Source organism: Loxodonta africana, chromosome 11 (assembly GCF_030014295.1).
Source record: "Loxodonta africana isolate mLoxAfr1 chromosome 11, mLoxAfr1.hap2, whole genome shotgun sequence".
Taxonomy (NCBI): Eukaryota; Metazoa; Chordata; class Mammalia; order Proboscidea; family Elephantidae; genus Loxodonta; species Loxodonta africana.
The window spans coordinates 2,485,766-2,497,005 of NC_087352.1; the positions used below are offsets into that span (position 1 = coordinate 2,485,766).

The 11,240-nt window shown below is 48.3% G+C and overlaps 1 protein-coding gene and 1 long non-coding RNA gene across 3 annotated transcripts in view; one reads left to right on the top strand and one right to left on the bottom strand.

Moving 5' to 3' along the window:
• LOC135232750 (uncharacterized) overlaps window positions 1–9,843 on the top strand; it is a 14,217-nt gene extending 4,374 nt beyond the window's left edge. Inside the window, exons 2-5 of one of the 2 annotated variants that reach the window (XR_010323302.1) lie at window positions 1,608–1,741; window positions 5,108–5,152; window positions 7,114–7,303; window positions 8,596–9,843. This is a non-coding gene — a long non-coding RNA (uncharacterized LOC135232750). The remainder of the gene's footprint in view (window positions 1–1,607; window positions 1,742–5,107; window positions 5,153–7,113; window positions 7,304–8,595) is intronic. The other variant, XR_010323303.1, reaches the window with a different exon arrangement.
• FXYD7 (FXYD domain containing ion transport regulator 7) lies at window positions 1,464–11,043 on the bottom strand. The gene is made up of 4 exons (XM_023539871.2): window positions 10,944–11,043; window positions 5,476–5,505; window positions 3,171–3,245; window positions 1,464–3,047 (listed from the first exon to the last, which is right to left on the bottom strand). The coding sequence occupies exons 1-4, from the start codon at window positions 10,972–10,974 to the stop codon at window positions 2,950–2,952; spliced, it is 234 nt and encodes a 77-aa protein (XP_023395639.1). The 5' UTR covers window positions 10,975–11,043; the 3' UTR covers window positions 1,464–2,949.
• Between the last annotated feature and the right edge of the window lie 197 nt (window positions 11,044–11,240).

Genomic DNA, 11,240 nt, shown 5'->3' on the forward strand with positions numbered 1-11,240 from the left:
TGTTGCTTATTGGTCCAGTTGTGAGGATTTTTTAAATTTTATTTTGAGGTGTAATCCATACTGAAGGCTGTATTCTTTGATCTTTATCAGTAAGTGCTTCAAGTCCTCTTCACTTTCAGCACGGTTGTGTCATCTGCATATCACCAATTGTTAATGAGTCTTCCTCCAATCCTGAGTCCAGCTTCTCAGATTATTTGTTAAGCATACAAATTGAATAAATATGGTGAAAGGATACAACCCTAGTGCACACCTTTTATGATTTTAAACCACTCAGTAGCCCCCTATTCTGTTTGAATGGCTGCCTCTTGGTCTATATACAGGTTCTGCATGAGCACACCTAAGTGTTCTGGTATTCCCATTCTTCACGATGTTATCCATAACTTGTTATGATCCACACAGTCAAATGCTTTTTCCTAGTCAATAAAACACAGGTAAGCATCTTTCTAGTATTCTCTGCTTTCAGCCAAGATTCATCTGACATCAGCAATGATATCCCTTGTTCCACGTCATCTTCTGAATCTGGCTTGACTTTTTGGAAGTTCCCTGTATATGTACTTCTGCAACTGTTTTTGAATGATCTTCAGCAAAAATTTTACTTACATGTAATATTAATAATATTGTTTGATAATTTTCACATTCCATTGCATCACCTTTCTTTGGAATGGACACAAATATGGATCTCTTTCAGTTGGCTGGCCAAATTTCTTGGCACAGATGAGTGAGCACTTCCAACGTTGCATTCATTTGTTGAAACATCTTAATTGGTATTCCATCAATTCCTGGAGCCTTGTTTTTTGACAATGCCTTCAGTGCAGCTTGGACTTCTTCCTTTAATACCATCAGTTGTTGATGATATGCCACCTCCTGTAATGGTTGAATGTCAACCAGTTCTTTTTGGTACAATGACTCTGCGTCTTCCTTCCATCTTCTTTTGTTGCTTCCTGCGTCGTTCAATATTTTGCCAGTCCCAAAGCCAAACCAAACCTGTTGGTGTTGAGTTGATTCTGACTCTTACAGGACAGAGTTGGAATTGCCCCATAGGGTTTCCAAGGAGCAGCTGGTGCATTCAAACTGCCAACCTTTTGGTTAGCAGCCGAGCTCTTAACCACTGCACCACCAAGGCTTCATTTTGCCCATAGAATCCTTCAAGACTGCAACTCGAAGTTTGAATTTTTCTTCAATTCTTTCAGTATGAGAAATGCCGAGGGTGTTCTTCCGTTTTGGTTTTCTAATTCCAGGTCTTTGCACATGTCATTACAATACTTTACTTTGTCTTCTCAAGCTGCCTTTGAAATCTTCTGTTCAGTTCTTTTACTTCATCATTTCTTCCATTTGCTTTAGCTACTCTGCCTTCAGGGGCAACTTTCAGAGTCTCTTCTGACTTCCGTTTTGATCTGTTCTTTCTTTCCTTCCTGTCTTTTTAATGACCTTTTGCTTTCTTCATATTTGATATCTTTGATGTCATCCCACAACTCTCCTGGTCTTCAGTCATTAGTATTCAATGTGTCAAATCTATTCTTGAGATGGTCTCTAAATTCAGGTGAGATATACTCCAGGTTGTACTTTGGCTCTCATGGTGGACTTGTTTTAATTTTCTTCTGTTTCAGCTTGAACTTGAATATGAGCCTTTGATGAGCTCTTCTGCTGTCAGCCCCCAGTCTTGTTCTGACTGAAGATATTGAGCTTTTCCATCGTCTCTTTCCACAGAAGTAGTCGATTTGATTCCTGTGTATTCCATAAGGTGAGGTCCACGTGTATAGTCACCATTTATGTTATTGAAAAAAGGTATTTCTGATGAATAGGTCGTTGGTCTTGCAAAATTCTATCATGTGAATGTGATCTCCAGCGTCATTTCCATCACCAAGGCCGTATTTTCCAACTACTAATCCTTCTTCTTTGTTTCCAACTTTCACATTCCAATCACAAGTAATTATCAATGCATCTTGATCACATGTTTGATCAATTTCAGACTGCAGAAGTTAGCAAAAATCTTCAGTATCTTCATCTTTGGCATTAGTGGTTGGTTCGCAAATTCAAATAATAGTCATGTTAACTGGTCTTCCTTGTAGGTGTATGGATATTATCTTATGACTGACAGCATTGTATTTCTGGATAGATCTTGAAATGTTCTTTTTGAAGATGCATGTGATGCCGTCCCTCTTCAATTTGTCATTCCCGGCATAGTAGACCATATGATTGTCTGATTCAAAATGGCCAGTATCAGGCCACTTCAGCTCACTAATGCCTAGAATATCCATCTTCAAGCGTTCCATTTCATTTTTGACAACTTCTAATCTAGATTCATACTTTGTACATTCCACATTCCAATTATTAATGAACATTTGCAGCTGTTTCTTCTCATTTTGAGTCACGTCACATCAGCAAATGAAGGTCCCGAAAGCTTTACTCCATCCACATCATTAAGGTCGACTTTATTTTGTGGAGGCAGCTCTTCCCCAGTCATATTTTGAGTGTCTTCCAACCTGAGGGGCTCATCTTCCAGCACTATATCATACAATGTTCCATAGCTATTCATAAGGTTTTCACTGGCCAATTTTTTTAGAAGTAGGTCACCAGGTCCTTCTTCCTAGTCTGTCTTAGTCTGGAAACTCCAGTGAAATATGTCCACCATGGGTAACCCTGCTGGTATTTGAAATACTAATGGCATAGCTTCCAACATCACAGCAACACACAAGCCACCACTGTACAACAAAGTGACAGACGGGTGGTGGACCCCCATTCTAATGACCCCCACTTTTGCTCCCACCTAGCCTCCTCTCAGAGCTACACACTTTCACTCACCTGAGGAGGGAAGCTCCGACTTACAGGATTTGCACGTTGGGCTGTGGAAGCAAAAATGAGAGAGAAAAGCATAAAGAGGTTCAATAGCCACAGGCTTTATGGGAAATGTGTGACAGGCCCAGGGGGCCTTCTCTTAGGGAAGCCTCCCTACACCTCAGGGTATTCCCACCACCTTTCCCCCTTCCCCCCATTGCTGCCAGACCTCTCAGACCTGGAGTCCGCCTTTCTGCACTTCACCTTCTTGCCTGTTAGGAGATAAGACAGAACAAGGAGACAAGACATAAGGATGTGGACAAAAGCTGACAGGGGAAAAGCCAGGGGCAGGGGTCTTTGAGGCAGCTTCGGAACTCAGGAAGGGTTACACTTACTGATGATGATGATGATACCCAGCAAGAACAATATGGTAGCCAGAGTCATGCCCACGGTCTGTACAGTGTCGTAGTCTGGGGAGATAATGGGGGACATCATCTCAGCCCCACCTGGAGCCTCAGTCCTGACCTCAAGGCTGACCACCCACATGCCCAAATTCAGGGATGCTGCAGGCCATGCTGGATGCTTCTCCAATGGGTTAATTGAGAACACGGGCTCGGGCATTGCTTGCTCCTCAAAGATCTCTCTCTGTTTCTCTCCTTCCCTCTCTCTGGTCCTTCTGCCCTAGCTAGCCATTTGTTAGGTTTATTTATTTGTTTATCTTCCTCTCTAATGCCCCCATCCTGGTCCTGTCTACCATTGTTGCCCGTCGGGACTCTTGCAGCAGCCTTCTCTATGGTCTGGCTCTTCCGCCCCACCCTCATAGTGCATCCCCTTCATGCAGCCACAGAGACCCTGTGAAGACCTGAGTCGGATCAATCATGTTTCTCCTCAGCTCAGAGCTTGCCCCTGGCTCCCACTGCACTCACGGTAAAATCAAAAGCCCTCCCCATGGCCCACAAGGCCATTTAGTATCTAGTCCCTATTCCATGGCGTAGTGATTAAGAACTCAGCTGCTAACAAAAAGGTCGTTCAAATTCACCAGCTGCTCCTTGGAAACCCTGTGGGACAGTTCCACTCTGTCCTGTAGGGTTACTATGAGTCGGAATCGACTTGACAGCACCTAACAACAACACCATTCCTTCTTGGGCCTCATTCCACTTTGCGTACACCCTAGCTCCCCTCCTTCAGCCACGCTGGCCCCCCTGCTGTTCCCATAGCATATCAGGCCGTTGCACTTGCTGTTCCTTCTACACGAAAGCTCTTCCCTCACCACCTTGTGGGCTTTATTTAAATATCAGTGAAGCCTTCCCCAGTTGTCCTGTTTAGAAATTCCTATTCTCACCTCAACACTTTCTAATCTCATTCCCTCTATTTTCCTTTGTAAGAACTATTTTTATCTGATATACCACAAATTTTCACATTTATTTTCTTGAGTATCTGTCTCTCCCATTGAGTGTAAGGTAGAGGAGAGCAGGGGTTCTCATCTGTCTCGCTCACTGCAGTGTCCTGGTGGGTGGTCAGTAAATGTTTGCTGGGATGTGAACATATGCAGCACCCACTCTGCCACCAGTGGTCCAGGTGTCTGCCCTCAAAGAGGTGGCTTTCATATTGTTATCAAGCACTACAAAACACAAAACAAAACCAAAATAGCCCAGAGTCTTGTGACCACGGTGGGGTGTGGATGTGGCTCGCTCCTGTTGCCGGGATAGCCAGGGGGCCCCCTCTGAGAAGAGCAGTCAGCATTTGCTCTGAGGCCTAACAGAGAAGAAGGAGCCTTAGCCTGGTGTGTGGAGAGCTAGGAGAGGCTATTCCTGGCAGAGAGAACAGCAGGTGCAAAGGTCTTGAGATGAGAAGGAACTTGGTGTATCGGAGGAACAGTAAGAATGGCAGAGGGAGAGGTCAGGAGGGTGTCTAGAAGGGGGATTGGGCCCAGATCTGCCAGACCTGGGGGTAACTTCTTTGAGCTTTCACGATTTAATAGCGTCATCCAGGTAAATCTTTCCTACAACCCTCGTAAGACAAACAGAAAACCAACCCGTTGCCATCAAGTCAATTCCGACTCATGGCAATCCCGTGTGTTACAGACTAGAACTGCTCCATAGGATTTTCTTGGCTGTAGTTTTTATGAAAGCAGATTGCTAGGCCTTTCTTCCTTCGCACCACTGGGTGGGTTCCAGTCGCCAACCTTTAGTTTAGTTGCTATTGTTGCTGTTATTTGCTGTCTAGTCGATCCCAACTCATGGCAACCCCATGGGAGTAAAGTACAAACCGTTTTTGCCACCCAGGGACACAGCCCCCATAAGTGCAAACTATTACTATCCCTTGTTTACAGGAGGGCTCAGACAGATGCAGTTGCTTGACCACAGCTACACAGCTGGTAAGTGGATAAGCCGGGATTCAACCCCCAGCAGCATAGCCTTCCCCCATCTGCTTCTCTGATGAACACAATGCACCAACCCAGAGTGAGACCTGAAGGGGCCCTGAGAAGCTGTGGAATCCCCAGCCCCATCTGGTTCTGCCCTCCTCAAGCGCAGTCATTGTGAGCTGCATCCATGTGGTCACACGGCCAGTGACCCAGCAAGTGTCACATGGCTAAAGCCAGGACCACACCAGCAGTGACCAGTGGGGATCTGCTGCCACCCCTCCATCCAGCCCCAGAGTGTCCCTCAGAGCACCATCATCACAGAGTCCAACACTCACCATAGAAAAATGGGTCAGGTTCCTGAGGAGCTGTGGGCAGGAAGGCAGAAAAAGAGAGAGGGAAAACATTTCAACACTGGGTTTCCTCATGTTTTAGGAATCCAGATGGGGCCACTGGGCCCATAGTTTCTTTGTGGAAAACTGTTAAAAAGGCCCCTTGCTCTGAATGATACAGGTGACCTGAAGAGAGGAGAGTAGGCTGCATTCTAGCCCCCACTTATTATATTGATTGGTACATTCCCCCATGCAGTGTACAACCTACCCAACTGTACAAGGCAGCCCTGATCTCAGGCCCTTGTGGAGGTCTGATGCAAGCTATGGACCCATTCCCTAAAAAGCACATACGTGCTCCTGTTTGCATGTGATGCCAGGGACAATGCACAGATCCCATTTCCCACCAGTGGACTGCTGAATGTCTCACTAATTGTCCCCTGAACACTTCCCAAAACTTCTCAGCCATCGGAGGGCTCCCAAGGGCAGGCACTGCAGCTATTGTTCTCAATCACTCACCAGTTGCTGAATTCAGTATAAGGGAGCCCCACTATTTAATATCCTACAGTAAAACCTGCAAAAGCCGGAGCCTGTGTAAGGAGGAAGCCTGTCATAGAAGGAAAACTAAAATATTTTCCACTAATAGAGAGCAATAGAAAAGTGGTAAGACTGTACCCTGTTAACGGCAGGAAACTTTCAAGACCCAGAAAAACTAGGCAGTCCCATCAAGTTCCAGCTCTCACAGGTTTACTGTATATTGCCTACTTCTAAGACACAGTCATGAATTATGTCCCCCCAAAAACACGTGTATCAATTAGACTGGGCCATGATTCCTGGTATTGTGTGATTTTCCTACATTGTAAATCCTGCCTCTATGATGTTAATGAGGGAGGATGGGCGGCAGTTGTGTTAGTGAGGCAGGACTCAATCTACAAGATTGAATTGTGTCTTGAGGCAATCTCTTGAGAGATAAAAGAAAGAAACAAGCAGAGAGACAGGGGGAACTCATATCACCAAGAAAGCAGTGCTGGGAGCAGAGCGAGTCTTTTGGACCTGGAGTCCCTGTGCCTGAGAAGCTCCTTGACCAGGGCAAGATTGATGAGAAGGACCTTCCTCCAGAGCCGACCGAGAGAGAGCCTTCCCTTGGAGCTGAAGCCCTGGATTTGGACTTCTAGCCTACTAGACTGTGAGAAAATAAATCTCTTTGTTAAAGCCATCCACTTGTGGTATTTCTGTTATAGCAGCACTGGATGACTAGGACAGACACCACTGACTTATAAGAGTCAAAGCTGATTTCATGTGTGTGAAGATGTGTGTAACTCTACCACATGAAATGTGCCTGTCCATTAGAAGACTCACCCCAATTTCAGAATTGTTAACATGTGGATAAAATGTGTGTGTGTCTGTGGATCTACGCCTGTCCATCTCCCACCTCTTTGCCCCAAATCACATTGCCCTTCAGGTGAGCTCAGAACATCCTTTGCATTGAAGAAGCCCATCCCAGTGGCTCTCTAACTTCTCTGATAGCTCTTAGTACATTCTGTCCTGTCTAGAGCAGAATTCTGCAAAGTGTGGGGTATGTGCTAATATGGGAGGCATGCCAGGGCAGTGCAAGTGTTGTCATTAGTCTCTTCTTTCCCCTTCCAGGCTCAAGGAAGGATACCCCTTTGAGTTTGGGTGGGACCATGTGATAAATCTGGCCAATGATTATCACGGAAGTGCCATGGTCACTTCCAGACTGGAGCATTTAAGTGCCCATGCAAGACTCTCTAAAGCTCTTTTGCCTCTGGCCTGGTGACCGAGATGTTCAAGAAGGTGGCTGTTCCAGTTTTCTTTGGTGAGTAGAGACCCTGGGTTGACCTGCGATGGACACAAAGCATGAGTGAGGAATAAGCTTTGGCTGTCATAAGCCATTGAGATCTTGGGTACTATTTGTTATTTCAGCATGGTTTAACCTAAACCTAAACGAAACACAAAATATGTTTTGCCCTTTTCAGTTCTCTGCCCAGCCTTCAAAGCGGAAGTCTTAGGTTGGTGCTGATGCGTCTTTAACACCTTCTAACTGTGTTAAGCTCCCCCTTGACCCAAGAGAAAACAGGCCTTGAGCTCAGAGCCTTCAGGAGGCAACTATATCTAGGTAGAGATTTGTGACATTATTTGGTTTTCACCTTTATTTTTTGAATTTATCTAACCAGCACTGGATAGCACTGACTGACTCCACGCCGGGTTCTCTGCTGGGCACTTTATAGATATTGACACATTTAATCTTCACAGCAACTCTTGATGTAGGCGCTACTGTCATCCCCATTTCACAAAAGAGGGACACAGGGGCCCAGAAAGGTGAAGTCACTTGCTCAAGATTGTTTTTATGCTTGCCTTCAACTTAAGGCAAAAAATGCCGTGTTTCTGATTAGTCCAAAGGACTACTGGACCACAACTACCACAGCCTCCACCAGACTGAGTCCAGCACAACTAGGTGGTGCCCGGCTACCATCACTGACTGCTCTGACAGGGATCACAATAGAGGGTCCCGGACAGAGCTGGAGAAAAATGTAGAACAAAATTCTAACTCCCCCAAAACAAAAAAAAGACCAAACTTACTAGTCTGGAAGAGACTGAAGAAAGTCCAAGAGTATAGCAGCACCCAGACACCCTTTTCACTCAGTACTGAAGTCACTCCTGAGGTTCACCCTTCAGCCAAAGATTAGACGGGCCCATAAAACAAAACGACACTAAATGGGCACATCGGTCCAGGGGCAAAGACGAAGAGGCAGGAGGGGACAGGAAAGCTGGTAACAGGGAATTCAAGGTCAAGAAGGGGAGAGTGTTGCTATGTCGTGGGGTTGGCAACCAATGTCACAAAACAAAATGTGTATTAGTTGTTTAATGAGAAACTAATTTGCTCTGTAAATATTTACCTAAATCACAATATAAAAAAGTGCTGCGTTTCCATTTGTAGTAGTGATATCAAATAAAGCTAATGAAGTTTCGCAGAAGTTAATTATTTGATGGAAAAACATTAAGTAAATAGTAATGCGGGCAACATTTGGATAGGACTAATATAATGAAGGTGGTGCTCAAAAGCGTCAAAGAGGAAACGTTTTAAAGTCATCTGTGTTTCTGCCCTAGCTCCCCCCACCAGATGGTAGATAACGGTGACTCTTCTCTGCATTAATCCTGGCATTTAAAAAAGACTCTCAGAGAAGTTTTCTGGAGTGAATGAATGAATGTGAGGCTCTCCCAGCTACAGAAAGCTGCACAAAAGGTGGAGCAGTTGTGTCATCTGGCTTTTGTCTTCTGTGTTTCCACACTCTCCTTCCCTGAGAGTTATCAGGAACCCAGGGGGTGAGCCCCTGTCCCAGAATCCTCTTTGGTTCTTCCCTGAGTGCTTGGTGCTCCATGCAGAAGGTCTCTCCAGGTCCCTGCTGCCTCAGCAATCTTGGCCCTAGCAGCAAGGCTGGGCTAAGGGTGGAGCCAGGAGGCAGAAGGAATGTGCACCACTCTGGGCCAGTTGCCAAGGAGACACTAGGAAAGAGGTGGTTACTATGGCAACTGGGGCATCCTGAGAAGTGAAGAGAGGTGATGGGTCCAGGCACCTGAGGCTGGGGTGGGGTCTGCTGGAGGTTTGGGGATTTGGTCTCTGACCCCAGGGCCAATCCTGAGTCCCCCTCTCTTCTCTCTGCACCTCCCATTTGTGCCCCTGCAGGCTGGTTTCTGGCCAAGCTGAAGGTTCCTCTCATGGATAGGGACCCAAGCCCACCTATGCTCACACATCCCTTTTCAGCTTGTCCCTCCAACCCCCCATTCTCCCTCCTGCTTCCTGGAGGGACCAAGAGGCCTCCAGCTCCTCCCCCTACCCCCACCTAACAATTCATTAATTAGTTTCCTTAAGTGACTTGCAAAGCACAACATGCTTGCCCCTTTCCCTGATTTCCCAAGACCTGCTGTGACTGGGTAAAAGTGAGAGGGGGCGCTGAGGCGTCTGTCATTCCACCTCTGCCCATCTGCTGCCATCGATCCTGCTAACCACCACCTCTGTGAGAAGAAGCCCTGGGCTCCTGCCAGGCCTGCTGGCTCAGCCCTGCCCCCTCTCCCCAGGGGTGGCTTCCAGCCTCTGCAGCCCCCCCACCCCCCGCCCTGCTTCGGATTCTGCAGATCCGGCTCAGTGCAGCAGCCCCCGCCTGCCGGGAAAGGGGGCAGGGAAGGAGAGATCGTGTGGAACTGGGGTTCCCTTCACTTCCAGGGGCCCCTTAGCTCCCCTGGCTCTGCCTCAGTGCTAGACACCTTTCCCATGCCTACCTGCCCCATTAAAGCACTCTTTCCTTGTTCCTTTGCAGAAATGGGTTCACGAAAGGAGGCTGTTAGGGGCTACCAGTGTTTAAGTGGGTACATAACTGGGTTAATGAGTGTGAAATGCAACTCAGAGTGCGCTGGATGGGGATTTGGGGGCATCTGTGTGCACACACCCAAGTGCACCTCCTCCACCACACAACACCCTGGATGCAGGCTGGGCAGGAGGGCCCCCACCCCATTCCCACCCGTGGGGGCTCACTGCAGTGGTTCGCGCCCCACCCAACGCTGCCTGCCTCCTCCCTTCTTCTCTCTTTCTATTGCTCTCTCCTGTAGGTCTGTATCTCTCTGTCTCTGTCTCCTTTTCTGCATCCCCTCTTGCCTCTATCCCCATCTCTCCGAGTCTGTCCCTGGTTCTCACTTTCTCTCTCTCTCTCTGTACATACACACATATATATACATATCGACTGCCTCCCTCTCTCTTTCTGTCTCTCCCTTCACTCTCTGAATCTCTTCAAGCCTCCTATTTGCCTCTATTTCTCTTTGAGTCTCTCTTTGTCTCTCCCTCTGGGGTTCTCTTAGCCTGTCTTTCTGTATTCCTTTCTGTCTCTCCGTATGTCTTTCTGTCTCTTTTCATCTCTCTTTCGCTCTATCACGTCCTCTCTCCAGCTCTCCATCCCCATGGCTTTCCCTCTTTCCTTCCTTCCCTCTATGTCTGTCTGTCAGGAATGTCAAGAAACACCCACCATAGGATCCAGCGCTCAAAAGAAGAAGGATCCCCCTCCCTCCATCACTCCGTGAACCTCTGACATCTGTGAGAACCCCTTTGGCCGCAGATCCACCGCTCCCACCCTCCCAGCCCATCTCTGCTTCTCTCCTACCGCCACAGTGCTGGACCAGTCACCCAGTTGCCATGGCGACCAGTCTGAGTTATCCCTCTCCCAGGGGCCTCCACTTTCCAACCGCGGGTCCCATACAAGGACTGCACTGCTGGGCAGGAGGTGTCCAAGAGACCCGAAGGGGCGCTAAGGGGTGTGCTACAGGGGCCTCCACCCAGGGGAGGAGCGGGCATCCCCCCCCCCCCACGTCCCTCTCTTTCCAGTCCTGGAATGTCCCCACACCCTCTCCTCTAAGCTCTCCGACCCCACAGCCCCCCCCCCCGCGTATCCTCCCCAGGCGCAGCTCACCCTTTGTGGGGGCCTGGGTCGGGGTCACCATGCCGGGCTGGAGCAGGGGGCTGCTGGATGCCTGCCTATGCGGTGAAGGCGCGCCTGCAACAGCAGCTGGTAGCCGGACGGACTGAGGTGGGGGAATGTGAGGGGAGCCCTGGTGTTGGGGGCGCCTGCAGCCAATGGGGGCCCGGGGAGCCCGCCCCCGGCCGGGCCACCCCCGCCCCCGCCCCCGCCCACTGCCGACGTCCCCGCCCCTTCCCCGAGGGTGGGGGCACCCCCTGCCGGGGCCAAAGGGGTGCCCAGGCTTGCGCG

Bases quoted from the DNA above. Each gene is read 5' to 3' on its own strand.
- FXYD7 (XM_023539871.2), bottom strand. From the start codon at position 10,974: ATGGTGACCCCGACCCAGGCCCCCACAAAGG. The intron at 5,506-10,943 runs GTGAGCTGCGCC...TCCTGCCCACAG, and splicing joins GACCCAGGCCCCCACAAAGG to CTCCTCAGGAACCTGACCCA. The intron at 3,246-5,475 runs GTGAGTGTTGGA...TTATCTCCCCAG, and splicing joins ACCTGACCCATTTTTCTATG to ACTACGACACTGTACAGACC.